The 24,181-nt window shown below is 44.0% G+C and overlaps 1 protein-coding gene across 1 annotated transcript in view; it reads right to left on the bottom strand.

The window, feature by feature from the left end:
• DRC1 (dynein regulatory complex subunit 1) overlaps positions 1-13,865 on the bottom strand; it is a 63,057-nt gene extending 49,192 nt beyond the window's left edge. Inside the window, exons 1-3 of the mRNA XM_077489003.1 lie at positions 13,761-13,865; positions 4,294-4,463; positions 1,786-1,873 (exon numbers count right to left, since the gene is read on the bottom strand). Of these exons, the coding sequence (XP_077345129.1) occupies positions 1,786-1,873; positions 4,294-4,427 (222 nt within the window). The 5' untranslated portion in view covers positions 4,428-4,463; positions 13,761-13,865. The remainder of the gene's footprint in view (positions 1-1,785; positions 1,874-4,293; positions 4,464-13,760) is intronic.
• Positions 13,866-24,181: the final 10,316 nt, after the last annotated feature.

A 24,181-nucleotide genomic window follows, 5' to 3' on the forward strand; every position in this document is an offset into this window, starting at 1 on the left:
TTTAGTCGACTAAAAGGTAGGACATTTTAGTCAACTAAAATGTACTGCATATTTAGTCGACTTAATACGACTAAAACTAAAATAATTGCAGAAGACTAAAATGGGACTAAAACTAAAATGCCATTTTAGTCCTAAGACTAATGCCCTGTACACACGGTCGGATATTCTGATGGAAAATGTTCGATGGGAGCTTGTTGTCGGAAATTCCGACAGCGTGTAGGCTCTATCGGACCATTTTCTTTTTTTTTTAATTGTATATTTATTAAAGAGTTTTTGGGTCATACAGAAGTGACAAAACATTGCCAAAAACATACACAGTAAGAGGAACATAAACATTAAGGCTCGGTTCACACCAGACGCGGCACGACTTGCCGCGTCGCGACCTCAGCGGCGACTTGCAAAATGACTTCTGTATAGAAGTCAATGCAAGTCGCCCGAGGTCGCCGCAAAAGTAGTACAGGAACCTTTTTTCTAAGTCGGAGCGACTCGAGTCGCTCCTACTAGAACGGTTCCGTAGTACAGAACGGGGGCGACTTGTCAGGTCGCGGCGCGGCAAGTCGTGCCGCGTCTGGTGTGAACCGAGTCTAAAGTTACATTCAGACAGCTTAAAAAGAAAAAACTGACGTTTGGAGACATCAGTCTAACAGAACTGAAGAGTCAGAGTATAACATATTATCAAAGAACATTTCAAGATAACGCAACAAGCTAGTATGGTCTGTCTAAATTAATTTAAATAGAAAAAGAAAAGAAAAGAAAAGAAAAGAAAAGAAAAGAAAAGAAAAGAAAAGAAAAGAAAAGAAAAGAAAAGAAAAGAAAAGAAAAGAAAAGAAAAGAAAAGAAAAGAAAAGAAAGAAAGAAAGAAAGAAAGAAAGAAAGAAAGAAAGAAAGAAAGAAAGAAAGAAAGAAAGAAAGAAAGAAAGAAAGAAAGAAAAAATTTAAAAATAGTAGAGACAAAAATAAACATAGAACCAAAAGTGTAAGGATGGAAGAAATAGCACTATGGAAGGGTAAGTTCTGCGAACAGACATCTATGCAGCATAAACAAAGGATTTTTACATAAGGAACGACTATCATTCGGGGGGGGGGGTCTCTTTTCCATCGGACATTTTTCATCGTAATTTCCATCACACAAAATTTGAGATCTGGATCTCAAATTTTCCGACCACAAAATCCGTCGGAAATTACGAGCGTGTGTACACAATTCTGACGCACAAAGTTCCACGCATGCTCGGAATCAAGCAGAAGAGCCGCACTGGCTAATGAACTTCATTTTTCTCGGCTCGTCGTACGTGTTGTACGTCACCGTGTTCTTGACGTTTGGAATTTCTGACAAGATTTGTGTGATTGTGTGCATGCAAGACAAGTTTGAGCCAACGTCCGTCGGAGAAAATCCATGGATTTTGTTGTCGGAATGTCTGATCAATGTCCGATCGTGTGTACGGGGCACAAGGCTAAAACTGTATCAAAATTTGCTGCCAAAATGAACACTGGTAGTGGGAACCAAGCTTAAGAATATTATTTAGTGTCACTTTAAGATCTGTCATAACTGTGAATTTCTTCCAATATAAAAAAGAAATTCGGCCTGAAAACATACGAAGGAGGTGTGTGAGGAATGTCTGAGAGGGGCCTATATTAAGTTGAAGGGGCCACTAACAGGGCTACTCCAGTTGTGGATCTCTATGTAGAAATGTATGGAATGCTTGATTACCAGTATAGATAAATCCTCAGGCATGCCACTTATGTGAAGTACTACGTATATGTGAACATTTCCTTCATTGGGCTCACCTGTCTGCTGTCCTCAATCTGCTTGTAACTCTTGCGCTGTTCTTCATTCTGCTCGAATATGGAAGCCGGGTCCTCACCAAGTGCCTCCCTAAATGCCAGAAGAGAAAAGAGAATTGATTGGTCACTTACACCGACTGTAAAACAAGCTGATTTTTTTTGTTGTTGACCATCATGACAAAGAATTTAAAATGCTTTTAAAGTGGACAACTCAGCAACCGACAGGTCTGCAATGATACATTTTGACAGAACACTATACAGCAGGGATATGCAATTAGCGGACCTCTAGCTATAGCAAAACTACAAGTCCCATCATGCCTCTGGGTGTCATGCTTGTGGCTGCCAGGGTCTTGCTATGCCTCATGGGACTTGTAGTTCTGCAAAATCTGGAGGTCCGCTAATTGCATATCCCCGCTATACAGCAACATTGGCATTTTTCAAACAAAGCTCCACCTTTTATAAATAAAAAGAAGGTGACTGTACCAAGGCTAATGCCGCATACACACGATCGGAATTTCGGCCAGCAAAAGACCGATGAGAGCTTTTCATCGGAAAATGCGACCATGTGTATACTCCATCGGAATTTAGCTGGCTGAATTTCCGCCAGCAAAAATTAGAGAGCATGTTCCCAGTTTTCCAGACGGAAAAACTTTCTATCGGAAATTTCGATCGTGCGTATGCAATTCGGACACGCAAAAACTCAAGCATGCTCAGATTCAACTACGAGATGGCTACTGGGTATTGAACTTCCTTTTTCTAGTCCCGCCATACATGTTGTACGTCACCACGTTTTTGATGGTCGGAATTTGGTGTGGTCGTGTGTATGCAAGACAGCTTGAGTGAAATCCCATTGGAATTCCGTTGGGAAAACCATCAGAGTTTTTTCCAACCAAAATTCCGATCGTGTGTACCAGGCATTAGAAGTGCAGTCTGGGGGAATAATGTCATTGGTTTACTGCAGTCAAGAGGAAGCATTTTCTCAGTCTCCCTCCGCTGGTCATTAAAATAACTTTGTAGTAAGTCATAAGTGAGAGGATGCAATCCAGGCTGATCTAAGGCTGGACATAGAAGGATCACCTTTTTCGATCAGTCAGTGAGCTGAGCAATAAAGAAAGAACAGATTCCCTCATCCACACAAACGTGGACGGAGGAATACTCCTTGCTGTGTTATTGTATTCCGAGAACGGGGATTCTTCCACTTGTCAGAGTATATTGATCAGCCCTGCAGTCGCTCATCAAAATACATTTTCTAATATCCTGTTCAACAACATTAACTGAAGTTAATATCACTTTAAGGTATCATTTAAGGCTTTTTTTTTTTTGGGGATATGGTGGAGAGAGATTAGAACCCCTTGTCTGGTTTATCATTATCAGTAAAAGAAAATACCAAATCTAGGGTTTTCACCAGAACAGGAATAGAGAAGAAGTGTTCCAATGGGGATGCTAGTTCTGGTGGCAACCAAGCATTGCCTCACTTTGGAGAGATTTCCTCTCCCTTCCTGTTGTGGCTATGGGACAGGAAGTGAAGGGAAATCTCCCCAATGGGATGGAGATGCCTAAAAAACTGACTGTTCTACTTTAAAGGGACGGGCTGGAAGTGGGTAATACACACAGAAATAAGTTGGCGCTTGCAACAGGCTCGGTGTTAGCACACCAGCCAATTTAACACATGGAGGATGGGGATGGTTAGGGAGAATATTAAAAAAAAATGACTAATAAAAAGTCCATGTACTAGCACCTAAAAGGCAGCCCAGTGGAAGGTAAGAAGCAACATCTGGAAAAGCTAAGGATAAACCACAGGCGCCACTCTAAGTGCAGTATAAAAGTAAACTGAATTCACAAACGGGTATATGTACCCACAAGAGTAAGGTAGTAAAAGGCATTAGGCACAAACTGCCGAGTGTCCGTGAAGGGAGTACATCCTTGGAGCTGCTTGCTAGTGACTCAGAGCGGGCTGGGCCAGTGGTCACCGACACTTCCTGGATCTGGACCGCACAGGGAGCCCTGTACCTCCTATACCCATTTGTGAATTAAATTCTCTTTTATACCGCACTTAGAGTGGCGCCTGTGTTTTATCCTGGAAGTGGGTAATGTAGGTCCGTATAGTTTTCAGCAGCCTCCTTTTTCAGCTCATAACATACTTCACCATTTACAATCCACCCCTTACAATCCTATTTTTTTAGCACATATTGTGAATGTGAAAAAATGTTACAATAAAGTTCTGCTCACCATGAGCACAAATCACAGCAGTGCAGTCTGTGTGTGGTGCCCCTTTCTTAGCCCATTGGAATCTGTCCCCACTGTGAAAGGACCGGTTGGTTGTGTTAGCCTCCCAAAAAGTTCCAGTCCTCCCCTGATCTCCACCACAGTGCAGGAAGAGGACAGATTGAATGGTAAGGTACTCAGTACTTAGGGTATCTCAAATTACAGTGAAGATTTTGTGCCAATCATAAAAGTCACCTGGCAGTGGGACAATTTGTCTATGATATCTGGATGTGTGTAGTGTCTCACCGTCTCTTGGCTTCGATCCTGGCATTGATGCGCAGCCTTCTTGCCTGGATCCTCTCTTGCTGCTCCTCGGAGTCCAGGGAGGGGCCGGTGTTTGCAGTTTCCTCCTTGTCCGCAGCTGAAGAGTCCCAGCTCATGATGCGTATGTGACAGTGCCAGCAATTGCAGGAATTCTGAGGATGAAGAGTAATTAATTAAAGAACAACTCCATTTTTGTTAATAAAAAAAACAACAATACCCTCTGGGTCATCTATGTACATTACAAGGATGTTAACAAACTTTGTTGCAGATTCCTACCTGTTTCTGCTCTGATGAAAAAGTGGTTTGATGCCTGCCGATTGAATCTAAGTAAGAGTGACTTTTTCCAATATTAATCAACTAATGCTACTACAGTGCTCTAATGAGGAAAGTGGCGGTGTTTGCATCTCTTTAGATGTGAGTAACCCCTTGGGACTATCTCACCAAAAATGAAATGTTTGTTGCAGGGGATGCCTAAAATCTGATTTGTACCTTAATGCAGACTTCTGGGAAAATCAGCGAGCCAATCACAGAAGCAGGAAACAACATTTCTGGGGAAATTCTGCACACCATCTGTGTACAGACTACCTCCAGGTAGCCATATTGCATTGAATTTTACAGAAAATAATAAAGCTGTAGATTGAAAAGGAAAGTCATTTTAATACCATTCAGTTACAATATGGCTTGGGTAGCAATTATATATATATGCTAGAGCTGCACGATTCTGGGAAAAAGAGAATCACAATTTTTTTGCTTAGAATAAAGATCACGATTCTTGCGGCGTAACAACATCTTTCACATTATACAAAAAAATTGGGCTGTTTCGTTTTTTCTTTTAATTCATTAAAGTGTATTTTTTTCCTAAAAAATTGCATTTGAAATACCACTGCGCAAATACAGTGCGACATAAAATATTGCAAAAACCACCATTTTATTCTCTAGGGTCTCTGCTAAATATATATATATATATATATATATATATATATATATATATATATATATATATATATATATATATATATATATATATATATATATATATATATATATATATATAATGTTTTGGGTTCTAAGTAATTTTCTAGCAAAAAAATAACTTGAAACAAACAAAGCGTCAGAAAAAGGTTTATTCTTTAAAGGAGAAGTCCAGCCTGAGCTTGTTTGGCTGGGCTTCTCCTATGGGTCACAGGAGTGTAATTAGTTTTGTACTCCTTTGACCTGTTCTCAGCAAAGAGCGGACTAAATTCTGCTCTGTGCTGACGTCTCAGGAATCAGTCCAGGCACCGCATCATCCCGAATCTGGAAGTCTGGATCTGCCAGGAGCCTGGACTGACACCCACCTCAGCCTCTCAGTGAGCCACCCACTCCCCGCCCCTCCACAGCTCATCACTCCAGTGAGCGTGGAGGAGCAGAGAGGAGAGGAGAGACGCTGACTGACAGTTAGCAGCTCTCTGCTCAGGGAGCTGTGAGAACCGAGCCATCGGCGATGTTCAATCGCTTGGTTCTCAGTGTAGAGGCGCCAGGGGACAGATGCAGCATTGGACCGATGCTGCTTATATCTATGTAAGTATGATGGGGGAAAACCCCCCAAACCCATACTTCTCTTTTAAGTGGTTAAACTTCCCTCATTTACAGACCGAACTTCATTCCTTTGGGCTAAAGAACAAAACATTACAATGTTTATAGTTAGCTCAGCGACTGAGGAATGTTGTGAAAGACTACCTGTTTTTTTTTTTTGGGGGGGGGGGGGTGGGTGGTTTTGACAGCTGTTGGCTTGAGCAGAGAACTCTGCATAGAATTGGGAAAATGCTTTAAGATTGCAAGGGAGATAGAATCGCAGTCTCGATTCTTAACAATTATTTGTGCAGCTCTAGTATATGCTATATTATTTTTTTACTTGCTATTTTCATGGAAAAAAAGAAGTTACCCTTTAAAAATTTTAAATTTAGGCTTATAAAAGGAAGTTTTCTGGAGTAAAGGAAATATGTAAGTTCTTTATATAATTGTATACTATTTTGTATGTATTGCACACTGCCCTCACTGTGCACACCACACTAATAATGTTTTCATTGCAGGTTGACATTATTTTGAGTCCTGATTAGAATTAGTCTTCCTATGTTACGCCCCTTGTTACCATAAACGTTCAATTGTAATATTAAAGTGATACCTACATAATAAATAAAGCTAATAAAGCAGAACAGTTATTTGGAAAGATGCTGAGCGTATCTTTTGTGTCTGTTCCCTACTGCAGTAGTTATTAATTTGGAACCACTAATCAATATGAGGATAGGAGTTGCCTATCTATAAATTTCCATGTCACTGGTACAATGTTTTTATTGAGATATAAGAAAGAATACAGCTGTAATATTCCTGCACAGGGGATATGAACAGTAGGCATAACATAATACAATATAAAAATACACATATAGAATGTGTTTTAAGGTGTAAACTGTTAAACAACAGTAACCCTCTGACCAGATCAGGGGGTCAGCACAGGGTGCCTGAGCCGTAGGGCTCAGGGGCTGGGGCGTAAAGCAATCCACAAAAATTGGGATAAACAAAACCTAAACTGGACACACAAGAACAAAAAGGAGGGCAAAAATGGGGGGAGAAAGATAAGAAAGGGGGGAGGGTCAGATAACGGAGGAGGAAGTGAGAGGTGAGAGGGGACACAGTAGGAAAAAAAAGAATGGGGGGGGGGGAATCTCCCAGACTAGGAGGCAGGATTAGAGAGGCCCAGGCTGGTCGGTGCAAAGTTAGAAGCGCGTAAGACCACCATGGGACCCACACCTACAGAAATTCAGCGTGGAAAGTCTTGGAGAATACTAGTCATCTTCTCATTAATCATGACGGTCGTCAAGATGCTCTTTACCTCTGCAAACTAAACAGTCGGCTTTTTCCAGGCCCTAGCCATCGCACGTTTAGCAGTAATAAATAAGTGGCCAATTTCTGCTGACAGGAGAAGAGGCCTGGGATCAGACAGTAAAACAACGCTAATTTAGCGTCTTTTCAGGTAGGTACGTGGAAGTCCAAAGACCCTCAATCAAATCTCACTTAGCATGGGCAGGACCACCAGATGTGAAGTGCTTCTCCTCGTTGACCACATCCCCGGAAACATCTATCACTGTTTTCTGATACAGGAAAGTATGGCGTCTGAGAGAGGTTATTCAATGTAGCAATTGAAGGTAGCGTAAAAATTGAACTGAAGGAGCTTTGTGGGTCTCTTGGATCGAAGAACCTGTAGAGAAGGTGCGAGATCTGTGAAAATGTTGAACCTGTGAGAACCCATGGGCAGGCCACCACAAGAAGATGTGGTTGTTCCAGGCTGGGAGGAAACATGGGAAACATTGAAGAGAGGGAGGAGTTGAAGAGACAGGAACATGAACCTACACTGGACCGTGTCCCAAAGTTTCAGGCTATCAGCCATTAGGGGACTGATTAGGGCACTGATTGGGGGGGGGGGGGAGCAGTTTAGGAGGGAGCCATAGTAGGATGGAAATGGGGGTCGGTGTACAGTTGGGAATCTCCAAAAGAACCCAGAGTGGGATGTCAGATGTAGCCTGAAGCATGGTGAGCTGGGAGATTTGTGCTGCCTGATAATATTTTCGATGTTTGGAACTCCAAGCCCACCTTGCAACCATATATATGGTAAGATGCGAGACCCTGTGGCGCTTGTAAGCCCAAATGAAAAAGAGATGTTTATTCTGCAGAAGACACAGATAAAAAGATGGGGACTCTAACTGGTGGGATCCGGAAGAAATATAAGATCTTTGTGAGGACAGTCATCTTGACAACATGTATACAGCCAATCCGAGATAGGGTGGTGCGGCAAGATCTCATGAGTGCTGTGAGGATAAAAGGAAGTTTTCAAACAAGGCAGGAGTGTATCGACCCAAATACAACAATATTTGTACTGTAAACACACACTGGGGTATAGAACACATGAGCATACTTTACTAGCTGTCTATAATGCACAAAGTACACTTTTCATTAAATGGCTTAAGGCCTAGTTCCCACCTATGCAGGTTGCAGTTTGCATAACCAGGTGCATTTTGCATTTTTCAATACACGTCTTTGATCCACTGAAGTCTATCGAACCAAAAACCAGAAAAAAGTCCCTGGCCTTTTCCATAAAATGCACAGATGTGAACGTGACCCATGGGAAACCGTGTTAAATGGACTGTAGTGTGTTTATGCAAAACTGAAAATGCACTAAAAAATGCATAGGTGTAAACCAGGCCTAAAAGACAACTACACTTTTAATGAATTTGGTGTATTCTTAAACGGCGGTTATTTACCCAGTGCCGTTTATATAGGGCTCTGCATGACTAGTCTCCAGGCAGCAGTTCTGTCCTATAATTCCTGAGAACCGAGTTGTCATTTTACATCTTGTCCAATGACAACTGCACTTGCATCTACTCTGCAAGTGCAGTTGCGCCAGGGCTTAGTAACATGAGATGAATAATCACTTAGCAAAGAATACCCAATCCAATGCAAGGAAAATAAAGAAAAAGCATGTCTGCTTACATATGATTGGATGATGGAAGTCAGAAGATGTTCCCCTCATTTTGTAAGCTACAGAGCAAGTGCACTTGCAAAGTTTAGTAAATCAACCCCATTGTATTTATACTGACTGAAGGTGCTTGGTACCGTGTGATTGTTGTGATTGGTCATCAGAACGATCACATGCTATTGTTGACATGATGTATTCCTCCCCTTCCTCATACACCAGTGGAAAGGGAGAGATCACAGCAACTTGTCAATGGAAAAACAATGACTGCACCTAAAGTAGTGCATGCACAGCTTTTGGAAACGCACGGCAACTGCTTTGCATGATACATTTGCGCCATGCGATCTGCTGCATTTGTTCGCACTGACATCTGCTGCAGATTGCAAGGGCAGCGCGATTTGAATGCGGTGTGGGTGAAGAGCATGGAATGTGGATTTCCTGCACAGCATTCTAGTGTAAAGGAAGAAAGCAGTAAGGTAAAAAAACATTCTGCATGCAGCTTCCCTCGCAGCCACCCCTAAATACATACCTGAGCTCAATCTCAATGTCCCCATTGCAAGCAGCATTGGAGTAACTATGAGGACAGTAATAATGATAGTAATAATGATAAGGACAATAATATTGGGAGTAATAATAATGGGGAATTGGGAGTAATGACAGTAATACTGGGAGTACTTGGGAGTAATAATAGCAAAGAAGGTAACATTGGGGGTTGCAGGGAAGTAAGAAAGTTAAGGACAGTAATACTGGGGGTACTTGGAAGCAAGAATAGGCCGGTCAGTAAAACTGGGGGTACTCGGGAGCAGTAATAGGCAGGTCAGTAAGACTGGGGGTATTCAGGAGAAATAACAGGCAGGTCAGTAACACTGGGGGTACTCAAGAGCAATAATGGGTACTTGGGAGAAATAATAGGCAGGGCAGTAACACTAGGGGTAATATAATAGTAGTAGCAGTAACATTGTAGGTACTAGGATGTAACCATGGTAAGGGCAGTATCAGTGGGAGTAGTGGGGAGAAAAAGAGGTAAGGGTAGTAATATTGGGAGTACTTGGAAGCAATAAAAGGAAGGACACTAATGGGAATGAGGGTATTGCTGGAGGTACCAGGGGAGTAATAATAGGAAGGACAGTAATATTAGGAGTACTGGGGGAGTAATAATAGGAAGGACAGCAATATTAGGGGTGCTAGGGAGTAATAATAGAAAGGACAATAATATTAGGGGTGCTAGGGAGTAATAATAGAAAGGACAATAATATTAGGGGTACTGGGGGAGTAATAATGGGAAGGAAAGTAATATTAGGGGTACTGAGGGAGTAATAATGGCAAGGGGAGCAATACTAAGGGGTGATGGAGAAGCAATAATAGGGAGAACAGTAACACTGAAGATAATAGGGGGAATAATAATAAGAAAGACAGCAGTGGTGTGAGGGATGTACACAGTATCATTCATGTAGCGGGGGGGCACAGCTGAGGGGTGCACACAGTATATCAGGGTCAGGTATTGGTCATGTATGTAGTGAGGGGCACAGTGTATATCAGGGTCAGGTATCGGTCATGTATGTAGGGGGCACAGTTTAGGGGTGCACACAGAATATTATGGTCAGGTATCAGTCATGTAGCAGAGGGGCACAGTTTAGGGGTGCACACAGTATATCAGGGTCAGGTATTGGTCATGTATGTAGTGAGGGGCACAGTGTATATCAGGGTTAGGTATCGGTCATGGACGTAGTGAGGGGCACAGTGTATATCAGGGTCAGGTATCGGTCATGTATGTAGTGAGGGGCACAGTGTATATCAGGGTTAGCTATCGGTCATTGATGTAATGGGGGCACAGTTTAGGGGCGCACACAGTATATCAGGGTCAGGTATCGGTCATGTATGTAGCGGGAGGCACAGTTTAGGGGTGCACACAGAATATTATGGCCAGGTATCAGTCAAGTAGCAGAGGGGCACAGTTTAGGGGTGCACACAGTATATCAGGGTCAGGTATTGGTCATGTATGTAGCGGGAGGCACAGTTTAGGGGTGCACACAGAATATTATGGCCAGGTATCAGTCAAGTAGCAGAGGGGCACAGTTTAGGGGTGCACACAGTATATCAGGGTCAGGTATTGGTCATGTATGTAGTGAGGCGCACAGTGTATATCAGGGTTAGGTATCGGTCATGGACGTAGTGAGGCGCACAGTGTATATCAGGGTCAGGTATCGGTCATAGATGTAGTGGGGACACAGTTTAGGGGTACACAGTATATCATGGTCAAGTATCAGTCATGTAGCAGAGGGGCACAGTTTAGGGGTGCACACAGTATATCAGGGTCAGGTATCGGTCATGTAGCGGGGGACACAGTTTAGGGGTGCATGCAGTATATCAGGGTCAGGTATCAGTCATGTAGCGGGGGGCACAGTTTAGGGGTGCACACAGTATATCAGGGTCAGGTATCGGTCATGTAGCGGGGGACACAGTTTAGGGGTGCACGCAGTATATCAGGGTCAGGTATCGGTCATGTAGCAGGGGACACAGTTTAGGGGTGCACGCAGTATATCAGGGTCAGGTATCGGTCATGTAGCTGGGGACACAGTTTAGGGGTGCACACAGTATATCAGGGTCAGATATCGGTCATGTAGCAGGGGGCACAGTTTAGGGGTGCACACAGTATATCAGGGTCATGTAGCGGGGGGCACAGTTTAGGGGTGCACACAGTATATCAGGGTTAGGTATCGGGGGACACAGTTTAGGGGTGCACACAGTATATCAGGGTCAGGTATCGGCCCTGTAGCGGGGGACACCGTTTAGGGGTGCACACAGTATATCAGGGTTAGGTATCGGGGGACACAGTTAAGGGGTGCACACAGTATATCAGGGTCAGGTATCGGTCATGTAGCGGGGGACACAGTTTAGGGGTGCACGCACTATATCAGGGTCAGGTATCGGTCATGTAGCGGGGGACACAGTTAAGGGGTGCACACAGTATATCAGGCTTAGGTATCGGGGGACACAGTTTAGGGGTGCACACAGTATATCAGGGTCAGGTATCGGTCATGTAGCGGGGACACAGTTTAGGGGTGCACACAGTATATCAGGGTTAGGTATCGGGGGACACAGTTTAGGGGTGCACACAGTATATCAGGGTCAGGCATTGGTCATGTAGCGGGGGACACAGTTTAGGGGTGCACGCAGTATATCAGGGTCAGGTATTCGTCATGTAGCGGGGGACACAGTTTAGGGATGCACGCAGTATATCGGGGTCAGGTATCGGTCATGTAGGGGGGGACACAGTTTAGGGGTGCACACAGTATATTAGGGTTAGGTATCAGGGGACACTGTTTAGGGGTGCACACAGTATATCAGGGTCATGTGGGGGGGCGCAGTTTAGGGGTTCACACAGTATATCAGGGCTAGGTATCGGGGGACACAGTTAAGGGGTGCACACAGTATATCAGGGTTAGGTATCAGGGGACACCGTTTAGGGGTGCACACAGTATATCAGGGTCAGGTATCGGTCATGTAGCAGGGGACACGGTTTAGGGGTGCACGCACTATATCAGGGTCAGGTATCGGTCATGTAGCGGGGGACACAGTTAAGGGGTGCACACAGTATATCAGGGTCAGGTATCGGTCATGTAGCGGGGAACGCGGTTTAGGGGTGCACGCACTATATCAGGGTCAGGTATCGGTCATGTAGCGGGGGACACAGTTAAGGGGTGCACACAGTATATCAGGCTTAGGTATCGGGGGACACAGTTTAGGGGTGCACACAGTATATCAGGGTCAGGTATCGATCATGTAGCGGGGACACAGTTTAGGGGTGCACACAGTATATCAGGGTTAGGTATCGGGGGACACAGTTTAGGGGTGCACACAGTATATCAGGGTCAGGTATTGGTCATGTAGCGGGGGACACAGTATAGGGGTGCACGCAGTATATCAGGGTCAGGTATCGGTCATGTAGCGGGGGACACAGTTTAGGGATACACGCAGTATATCGGGGTCAGGTATCGGTCATGTAGCGGGGGACACAGTTTAGGGGTGCACACAGTATATTAGGGTTAGGTATCAGGGGACACTGTTTAGGGGTGCACACAGTATATCAGGGTCATGTAGCGGGGGGCACAGTTTAGGGGTGCACACAGTATATCAGGGTTAGGTATCGGGGGACACAGTTTAGGGGTGCAAACAGTATATCAGGGTCAGGTATCGGTCATGTAGCGGGGGACACCGTTTAGGGGTGCACGCAGTATATCAGGGTAAGGTATAGGTCATGTAGCGGGGGACACCGTTTAGGGGTGCACGCAGTATATCAGGGTAAGGTATCGGTCATGTAGCGGGGGACACCGTTTAGGAGTGCACGCAGTATATCAGGGTAAGGTATCGGTCATGTAGCGGGGGGACACCGTTTAGGGGTGCACACAGTATATCAGGGTTAGGTATCGGGGGACACAGTTTAGGGGTGCACACAGTATATCAGGGTCAGGTATTGGTCATGTAGCGGGGGACACAGTTTAGGGGTGCACACAGTATATCAGGGTCAGGTATTGGTCATGTAGCGGGGGACACAGTTTAGGGGTGCACACAGTATATCAGGGTCAGGTATTGGTCATGTAGCGGGGGACACAGTTTAGGGGTGCACGCAGTATATCAGGGTCAGGTATCGGTCGACACAGTTTAGGGGTGCACGCAGTATATCGGGGTCAGGTATCGGTCATGTAGCGGGGGGGCACAGTTTAAGGGTGCACACAGTATATCAGGGTTAGGTATCGGGGACACAGTTTAGGGGTGCACACAGTATATAAGGGTTAGGTATCGGGGGACACAGTTTAGGGGTGCACACAGTATATCATGGTTAGGTATCGGAGGACACAGTTTAGGGGTGCACACACAGTGTAATAATGAAGCTCGGTGTATAAATATAAATTCATATAAAATATCTCGTCTCTCCTCTCACCTGCTCTCTCTATGCGCTGTTACCTTCTGTTGCTAGGATACTCGGCCCAGTATCCAGCCAATCACATGGCCTCTCTCCGGACGTCCCTCCCCGTCCACGCCCCCACTATCCTGTGTCTGTGCCAATTGGCGCTGTGTGCCGGGGATGATGTGAATGGAGCATCATGGGAGTTGTAGTTCCCGGACAGACACAGACTGGGTTATCCCGTACAGTCATCGGCAGGGGCGGTATTGCAGAACTACAAGTCCCATCAGCGCCATCCCCCGCACGGTCTAAGGCTGACAGTCAGCTGTTACTAGTACGGAGAGCACCTCTTATGACTGTTGGTTCCAATGCTATGTGTCCCACTCACACACACGATCAGCGGCTGTAATCACTCCTGTTCTTTGACCGTACAATGTGCAAACAATCAGCGCCTCCCACACTCATCTCCTGTGTCTTTGGGTTAGAGGACCTGCGAAGTACAGACATGGGGCTGCACCAATTCAGCACCACTAATATGGAGAGGATCAGGGGAGGAAAACACCAATACAGTAACAAATACTGACTGGTGAGAGTACAGCAACACTGGGAAGAGGGGGTCATAATGGAAACCACAGTAATATTGGAAGGACAGTAATAGATGGCTTACCAGGGTGCGAATTGTGCAAATGGCAGCAATCCTGAGGGTACACACAGAAGTAATCATTAGCAGGACAGTAATATGGGGGTGGGGAGTAGCAGGGTACTAATACAGGGAAGGACAGTAATAGCAGAAGGGAGCGGGCGGATGTACCAAGGAAGTAATAATGGAAAGGGCAAGAATACGAAGGGGGATCAGAGGAGTAACAGTGGGAAGGACAGGAATACTGGGGTACCAGGGGAGGAATAGTGGGGAAGATGGCAATTCTAAGGGAGCACCCTTCCCTCTAAAGCATGTATAGATCACCCCCTATACTTAAAAAGCCCTCACTGGACCCCAGCATCCTGAACAATTTAAGCCCCATCTCATTGCTCCCATTCATCTCTAAACTTTTAGAACGCTTGGTCTACAAGGGCTTAGCTCCTACCTCACCACAACCTTCTTGACCCCTTACAGTCTGGTTTTCACTCACAGCTCTCCTGTTTACTAACTGCTAGAACCAATGTCCACTACTCCATACTCTTTGTACTGGACCTTTCTGCAGGCTTTGATACTGTTAACTACCTTCTCCTTCTTCTCAACAAATTCCAATGCCTTGAGCTCCAAAATTCTGCTCTCTCCTGGTTCTCCTCCTACTTATCACAGCGCTCCTTCAGTGTTACCTACAACTCTGTCTCCTCCTCTTTCTGTGGGGTCCCCCCAAGGCTCTGTTCTTGGACCCCTACTCTTCTCTATCTACACCTCCTCCCTTCTTGGTCACTTGATAAACTCTTACAGCTCCCAGAACCATCTCTAAGCTGATGACACCCAAATCTATCTCTCTACTCCTCACTCCTTCAGTCTCCTCTCGCATTACAAACTTATTAACTGACATTTCAGCATAGGTGTCGCACCACCTCCTCAATTTTTCTAAAACCGAACTGATAATATTTTCCCCTGCACATGATCTTCTCCATGACTTTTCCACCAAGATCAACAATTCCACTATCAGTCCTTCCCCTCACGCCAGGGTCCTAGGTGTAATCCTAGACCAGTGATGGCGAACCTTGGCACCCCAGATGTTTTGGAACTACATTTCCCATGATGCTCCACTACACTGCAGAGTGCATGAGCATCATGGGCAATGTAGTTCCAAAACATCTGGGGTGCCAAGGTTCGCCATCACTGTCCTAGACTCTGACCTGTCCTTTCAGCCCCAAATTCAAGCACAGTCAAAAACTTGTAGACTTCACCTCCGTAACATCTCCTTGCCCCCTTTCTTACTAATGAAACACTAAGCTACTCATTTACTCCCTTGGCTATTGCAACTCCCTTCTCCTACATCTACCTCTCCGCAGGCTATCCCCTCTTCGGTCTATCATGAATGCTGTTGCCAGACTCGTCTACCTTATCAACCACTCAGTCTCTGCCACCCTTCTCCGCCAATCCCTGCACTGGCTTCCTATTGCCCAGAGAATTAAATTCAAGATACTAACATACAAAAACACTCACAATTCTGCCCCGAGCTACATCACCAATCTTGACTCCAAATATCATCCAAACCGTCCGCTCCTCTCAAAACCTCCGGCTCTCAAGCTCCCTTGTTCCCTGTTCCTATGCTCATTTCCAGGACTTCTCCAGCGGCTCTCCCATCCTCTGGAACTCTCTACCTCAATCTGTCCAGCTATCTCCTACTGTGGCTGCTTTTACGCGATTCCAGAAAACATATCTCTTCTGGGAAGCCTATACCATCAGTTCACCGCCACAGCTATAACCTTTTTTATCACTTGCCCCACCCTATTAGATTGGAAGCGCTTATGAGTAGGGACCCTTAACCCTCTTGTATTTTATTGTATTGCAACTGTACTGTCTCCCTTTATATTGTAAAGTGCTGTGTAAACTGTTGGCAATATATAAATCCTGTATAATAATAATACTAAGGGTAACAGGGAGCAATAATGGAAACAACAGGCACACTTGGGTACAGGGAGTGGTGGGTGGAGTAGCAATGTATAGAAAGGTAATACTCGTACAGAGAAAGTAATAATAGGAAAGATGGTTGTATCAGGGGTAATAACAATGGGAAGGGCAGCAATACTGAGGGTATCAGGGGAGTAATAATGGGAAGGAAAGTAATACCAGGGGAGTCCTATTTAAGACAGTAATACTGGAGGTACCAAGGGAGTAATATTGAGGATGACGGCAATACTAGGGGTAACAGAAGAGTAATAGGAAGGACAGTATTACTAGGGGTACTGAGGGAGTAATACTGAGGGTACAAAGGATGTAATAATTGGAAGGATGTAATAATGGGAAGGATGGTAATACTAGTGGTAACAGAAGATTACAGCATTTATCGGCGTGTAACACACACCTTCATTTTAAGAGGGAAGTTTCAGGGAAAAAAATTACATTTTAAATATAGAACTTTGAAGCAAAATTAGGGTCACAGCTCATCAATGCAGCCTCACCAGTGCCCATCTGCAGCCATTAAATTGCAAAACAATGCAGCCTGTTCAGTGCCTATCTGCAGCCTCACCTTTCCCATCATTGCAGCCTTGCCGGTGTTGGATTATTCCTGTCGCCAAGGGAAGAGGAGGAGGAGTGAGCACCACTGAATTACACAGAGCTGTGATCTCCTGTGTACTCAGTGCTCCATAATTCACAGTCACGCCTCCTGGCCCTGCTCATATCATAGACAAAACAGTGGCCCAATGCGGGGCCAGGAGGTGTGGCTGTGCGTGACGGAGTACCGGGTACACAGGCGATCGCGGCTCTATGTAATTCATTGGCGCTCCCTCCCCTTCCCTCAGAGGCAGCAGGGATATAACAGGTACACACTATTTCCCCCTGATTTTCAGGGGGCGAAATGTGCGTGTTATACACCGATAAATATGGTAATTAAAAGAAGGACAGTGATATTAAAGTGGTTGTAAACCCTTACAAACCACTTTGACCTACAGGTAAGCCTAGATTAAGGCTTACCTGTAGGTCCAAGAAATATATCCTAAACCTACACGGTTTGGGAGATATTTACAAAAAGACAGGTGCCGTAGACAGCAGTGTGCAGGCGCACTGAGCCTGTCGCTGCTTACGGCAATATGCCGTTAGTGGCGGCTTCCGTGCGCATGCGCAGTAGTGACGTCGTCGCTGCTCCGGCGCTGTGAGTGGCTGGAGCAGCGATACCCGGAAAAAGATGGACGCTCCGCGCTACAGGGGACAGCGGTGACTTCGCTGGCTCGTGTCAGGTAAGTGAAACATAATGGGATACTATGTGATGCATAGTAGCCCATTTTGCTTTACCTTTGCAGGGAGACAAAGAGGAAGTAAACCCATCAGGGTTTACTTCCTCTTTAAGGGCAACTGGGAGCAATAATGGAAAATATAGGAATACTGGGGTACAAGGGGTAATATTACTGGGGCAGTGGTGGTGTGTGAAGTATAATGAGTACAGTAATATTGGGGTACCAAGGGAGTAATAAGTGTTACAGAATTGTGGTGCAACATACAGGTTGGACAGGGGTGAGAAAGAGCACAATTGTGGGGGTGGGGGGATTGGGAGAGCAGGGGCAGATGAAGAGAGGGCAGTTGTTGCCATACGGCTGGGGAAATCTAATCCAGCCTCCCCCAGGGAGAAGCACTCACAGTGTCATCCTGGTATCTGTAGTCTCAAAAGGTCTCTGATGGTTAGGTGTCTCCGGGGGTTGCATACACCTCTGATTTTGGTGAAGGCAGAGGCACAAAGTATGGAGCCTCAGTTGCATACAGTATATAGTGCTGTGCTCTGACAGAGGGCCGAGACTTCCCATCCCACACCTGAAATAAAATAGTCAGGCTGAGAACTGCTCAGCCATTCACAGGAAGGTTTTTATTTCATGAATGAATACAACACATCCTCCGATTGGCTGAGGTAGACAACTGATGACACAATCTGTGCTTCAGCCAGAGGAACTCTTGTGTTCATTCCTAGAATACAAACCTCCCCGTTTGTAGCCGGTACATATACAGATAATACAGAGCGCCCAGCTAGCACACCTATTAGTGCAGTAAACTGTTTGGACCAAAATTAACTATTTAAAAAAGGGACATTAAATATGGACGGAGGCTTTATCTGGAGCCAAACAAGGAGGACCTGTCTACATCAGGTAGGCTCACTGGAAGGAGTGGTAGACCTGTGTACACAGGTCTAAAATTTTAGATAAAAAAGCACCTTTAAAAGGGCAATTTCACCTTTGGGACCATGGCTTGATACATCTATATTTAGGGTGTAACATAATACATAGTAGCATTCTCCAGCACTCCCCACCCTTACCCGAATCACCGTGGGGTGCTTCTCCCTGCAGGCTTTAGTTTTGAACTTCACACAGCTTTGTATGGCTCCATCCACACAGTTTTGTCTTGTAATCACAAATAGAAGCTACACATCCAATCTGCCACCATGGCAGAGGAACTTGTAGATCCCAAAGAAGCACATATGGTGGCATACCAACTGTTGTAGTCAACTTTTTACATTGTCCAGCCTCATAACAGTAGTTCTGTAGTGCAGTACAGACCTGGGACTTTGGGGGGGGGGGGGGTGGCTTGTCTGCAGAATCTTGTGTATTGTACCCACCATTCACTGATCATGACTGCAATGCTCTGCAGGATTCAAAGCAATTGTATTTAAGGCACATTTTTTGCTATTTGGCACAGCACTACTTTACCTGGCGATTGCACGGTCATGCAATGCTGTACCCAAACAAAATTTATATATTTTCCCCCCCACAAACAGAGCTTTCTTGTGGTGGTATTTGATCACCGCTGGATTTTTTATTTTTATTGTGCTATAAATGAAAATAGAACATACATTTTGAAAAAAAAAAAAAAAAAAAGAAGTTTTTTTTTTACTGTTATAAAACATATCCAATAAAAATATAAAAGCTATCCAATAAAATCAAATTTCTTCAGACATTTAGGCCAAAACGTATTCTGCTACATGTCTTTGGTAAAAAAAAAAAAAATCCTACTAGAGTGTATATTAATTGGTTTGCATGAAAGTTATAATGTCTACAAACTATGATATACAGTGGGTAAAATACGTTTTGAATATGTGACCATTTTTCTAGGTAAATATTCACACAAAATTGTCACCACGTCAGTAACAACCCATGCAATCCATACATACAAAAAAATAAAATAAATAATTTCAGAAATTCAGCTGTGTAATTAAATAGACTGACACAGTGAAAAAGTATTGAACACGCTAACTGAAATGTATTTAATACTTGGTACAAAATGAACCTTGAAGGTTCTGTGGACCTCTTCTATGAATTCTTAACTTTAGTCCATAGATTTTCTATTGGATTCAAATCAGCTGATTGGCTGGGTTGGGCCATTCTAGCAGCTTTATTTTCTTTCTTTGAAACCAATTGAGTTTCCTTGGCTTAGTGTTTGGGATCATTGTCTTGCTGAAATGTCCACCCCCATTTCATCTTCATCATCCTGGTAGATTATTTTTTTATCAAGAATGTCTTGGCACATTTTTCCATTCACCCTTCCTTCAGTGACATGAAGTTTGCCAGTACTGTATCCTGAAAAACCACCCCGCGCCATGATGTTCCCATCTCACTGTGGGTATGGGGGTGTTGTGACCTATTTGTACTATTTGACCTCCAAACATGGTGTGTATTATGGCATCCAAAGAGTTAAATTTTGGTCTCATCTGACCAGTCTATATTCTCCCAGTATTTCACAGGCTTGTCTAAATATTGTGCAGCAAACTTTGAGGTTGCATTCCCACGTGAACGTTTCAAAGTCGGGCTGTTTATTTGATTTTGTTCAGGTCACCAATGTAAAAAGCAGAAAAACACCTATATTCTGCAAAGAACCGCATGTTCTCTTTTGAGCATTGGACGTTTTTTTAGGCATGTTGCTTCAGGTGACAAAACGCTCAGATGTGAACAGGTGCCATTGAAATTAAGGGAATTTTGCTTGTGGGGCATATTTCAGGCATTTTATGATCTGAAAACGGTCAGATGTGAATGCAGCCTAAAGAGCTTTAACATGCTTTTTTTCAGCAATGAAAAAATCTTGCAGTGTGAGCGTGCGTACAGGCCATGGCGGGTGAGTGCATTACTTGTTTTCTTTGAAACAATTGTACCTGCTAATTCAGGGTCTTTCTGAAGCTCTCCACAAGTCTTCCTTGGACAACTCTTCTGATAATTCTTTTCACTCCTTTGCCAGAAATCTTGTGAGGAGCACCTGGCTGTGGCCTATTTATAGTGATATTATGTTTTTTCCCCTTCTGGATTATGGCCCCAACAGTGCTCACTGGAACATTCAGAAGTTTAGAAATGCTTGTGTAACCAATGCCATCAGGATGATTTACAACAATAAGGTTGCAAAGGTCTTGAGAGAGCTCTTTGCTTTTACCCATCACGTGATTTTGTGTGTGACGCCTTGGCATTTTTATAGGCAATCGGTTGAGACTGAACTAGCTGATATTCATTTGCACAGGCAAGGGGCAGGATTGCTTTCTAATTACTGATAGATTTCAGGTGGTGTCTTGGCTTTCCATGCATTTTTGCACCTCCCTTTCTTCATATTTTCAATACTTTCTCCCTGTGCCATTCCATTTTATTACACATAACCTAATTTCTGAACTTGTTTTGGTGTCTTTGTGTGTATGGATGGATGGATTGAGTTGATACCGACGTGTGGGGAACATTTCACGTCAATAGCACCTTTACCTAGAAAAATGGTGGCATGTTCAATACTTAGTTATTTTACCTGCTGTATATATATATATATATATATATATATATATATATATATATATATATATATATATATATATATATATATATATATATATATTTTTTTTTTTTTATACTAGTAATGGCAGGGTTAAGCGACCTATAGCAAGATGATGGGCAATCTGACACCAGCTGCCACCTCCAGTGACACTATTACAGTGATGAGTGCTAATAATATACACTGACTAAGAAAGGGTTATCTGGGGCAATCAAGGGGGTTAAACGTTTGCATAATTATGTTTACTGTGTGCTGATTTTACTAAGCTTTGCAGGGAAACAAAAACCAGCACATTGCCCCTGGCAAAAGAGAACTTTGTGTTGTTTACATACACAAAGCTTTCTTCTGTCACTGGCGCTGGCGATTTGCGGGTCCTGGTCCTAAATCATTGGCCAAGAACCGCTGATCGGCATGTGCTGGAGCCAATGACAGCACGGGCAAACATACCTGCTACCTGGAAATGCAGAATCACGTACTTATACATGATTCTGCACGGCCGGCATGCACTGTAACAGTAAAACTACAGTATGCGGTTAGAAAGTGGTTGCTCTAGTTATGTTGGTGCATTGATTACATTTAAAAAAAAAGGTGAAACCCACCTTTAAATATGAACGTTTAGCATTTGTTCACACTTGGTGCAACAAGTAATGCAGGCTTAATGCACTAAAAATGATTGCCTGTATGTGTGACTTAGTGGTTAACACTCCAGCCTTGCACTGGTTTGAAATCCAACCAAGAGACTACCCGCATGGAGTTTGCACATTTTTCCTGTTATAGTAGAGGTACCACCTCATCCCTTTATACCCGAATGCATTAAAGCGGGACTCCGCGTTTTTTTTTTTTTTAAAAGCCAGCAGCTAAATACTGCAGCTGCTGACTTTTAAAATAGTGACACTTACCTGTCCAGCACGCCCGCAATGTCGGCACCCGAAGTCGATCTGTAGATCGTCACTCGGGTGCTGCCGCCGCCATCTTGGGTATGGGAATCAGGAAATGGAGCCTTTCGGCTTCATTTCCCGGTTCCCTACTGCGCATGCGCGAGTTGCGCTGCGCAATAAGGACGGTCCCTGCTGCCTCTGGGATCTGTGTGTTTCCCAGCAGGCAGCGGGGCACTTGCGGAAGGGGGCGGGCACTTGCGGAAGGGGGCGGGCACTTGCGGAAGGGGGCGTAATCTACGCCCCTTTCCGCAGAGAGCTATCCCGGAAGTGGGTGCAGTTACCTGGATTCCGATGAGCGGAAGGTCCATTTTAGGGTGGACCTCCGCTTTAATTACACAGGCTCTGTGGCTAACTGAATGCAGGTAAGGCACTGCGTGTAATTACCACCTTAATCAGCCACAGAACCTGTGTAATTAATACAATTAATATATGTTTGGGTTTGAAGGGATGAGGTGACAACTCTATGTTATAGGCCAATTGGTCCTAACATGGGTTTGTGTGTAATGGGAGTAGGGACATTAGATTGTAAGCTCTTTAAGGGCAGAAACTGATGGGAATGTACAGTAAGTAAAAGAAGGATGGCATTCTATGAAGATCTGTAATAAATATATATAAAATAATAATTTTGAGCAATCTTTAGGCCTCGTTTACACGATCGCACTTAGGCTGAAAACTCTTCCATACACCTAATGAAGTGACTGGCCTCAGGTGATGCACACAGATAAACAAATCTTCCTACAGAAGTTGTACCTGTTCATCTGTAGTCTTCTTTACATCCATTCAACGTCCAGAATTTATAAAGCTTGTCTGAGAGGTTTCAGAACACAAGGGGGCAGAGAGCTGAAATTACACACTGCAGAGCTCAGGGAGGTGAGGTCTGAGAGCTGATTGGAGTGAAGAGACATATCACCCTCCACACAGGAACAGAGCTGAGACTGCCAATTAGATCTTCCCTTCCCCCCCTCCTCACCTTTATTTCTCTTAGTGTCAGGGAAACGTGCAGAGGAATAGAGCAGCAGACAAATGACTTCGTGCTCTTTGAGACAAGGATGTCAAATTGGGAGCAGCAACTGCGTCTATGCAGCCCCTGCATCCAAATTGACATAAATGGGGCGGTATACAGGTGGATGCATGGAACACGTGACTCTCATGTGGGGAAAAACACAGGCTTTATAAAGGGTACGTTTAAAACCATATCAAAGCCCCAAGCAAAAATGTAATATAGTGCACTTTACTACTCATTAGATGTGGTGGCTGCATTTTTTTTTTTCCCCCTCTATTTTCACCTGGTGATCTTGCCAGCAACATTGCCCCTGTATTAAGAGTTCATGATCTCTGGCTGAAGGAGCACAGGATGCACAGCGGCATTGTCAATCTGGGGGGAGAGGAATGTCAGATGTACTAGCAGATTTAGATACACTAAACCCCAGCTAACACAGTATAAGAAGTTAAGGCAACAGGTTTTTCCTTTTTACCTTCTGGGATAAAGATTTTGCATAAATAAATAAAAGTTGATCTTTGTAAGAGTTAAATGGCTTGTCTCTACCCTCTATCAGCAAGAGTGCTTGTTGTTTTGAAAAACAGACTTAATGGCTGGATCACCAGATGACACTAAAAGGAAGGAAATCCTAAAAAGAGAAAATGAATGCAGCCATCACATCTAAGAATCGGCAAGCTGTAATATAACAAATGTTTGCTTTTGGGTTTAATACTGCTTTAGTAAAGCAGAGCTCCACACAAAAGGGGGAAATTCTGCTTGTTTGCACCCTTCCCCTATGGCACTTTTTTTTGGGGCTCTGATCAGTGCACCCATCTGATCCCAGAGGAGATTAAAGTTTAAAAAACTATTTGATTGACCCTATGGCGTTGGACATCACTTCCAGTCCAGGTTGAAAAAAAGAATTTGGGATCAGATTTGTCCGCAATCCCACTAAAAATCGCAGATCGCCATTACCAGTAAAAAACAAAAAAAATAAATAAAAAAAAAACATTAAACAAAAGTCCCGAAATCCCTAAAAAAAAAGAAAAAAAAAAATTACGTGCACAAATAAAATACCTTGTGACATAAAAGTAATTTTCTAGCAAAAAAA

Source organism: Lithobates pipiens, unplaced genomic scaffold (genome assembly GCF_037356315.1).
Source record: "Lithobates pipiens isolate NorthernLeopardFrog02 unplaced genomic scaffold, aLitPip1_a1.2 Scaffold_18, whole genome shotgun sequence".
Lineage (NCBI taxonomy): Eukaryota > Metazoa > Chordata > Amphibia > Anura > Ranidae > Lithobates > Lithobates pipiens.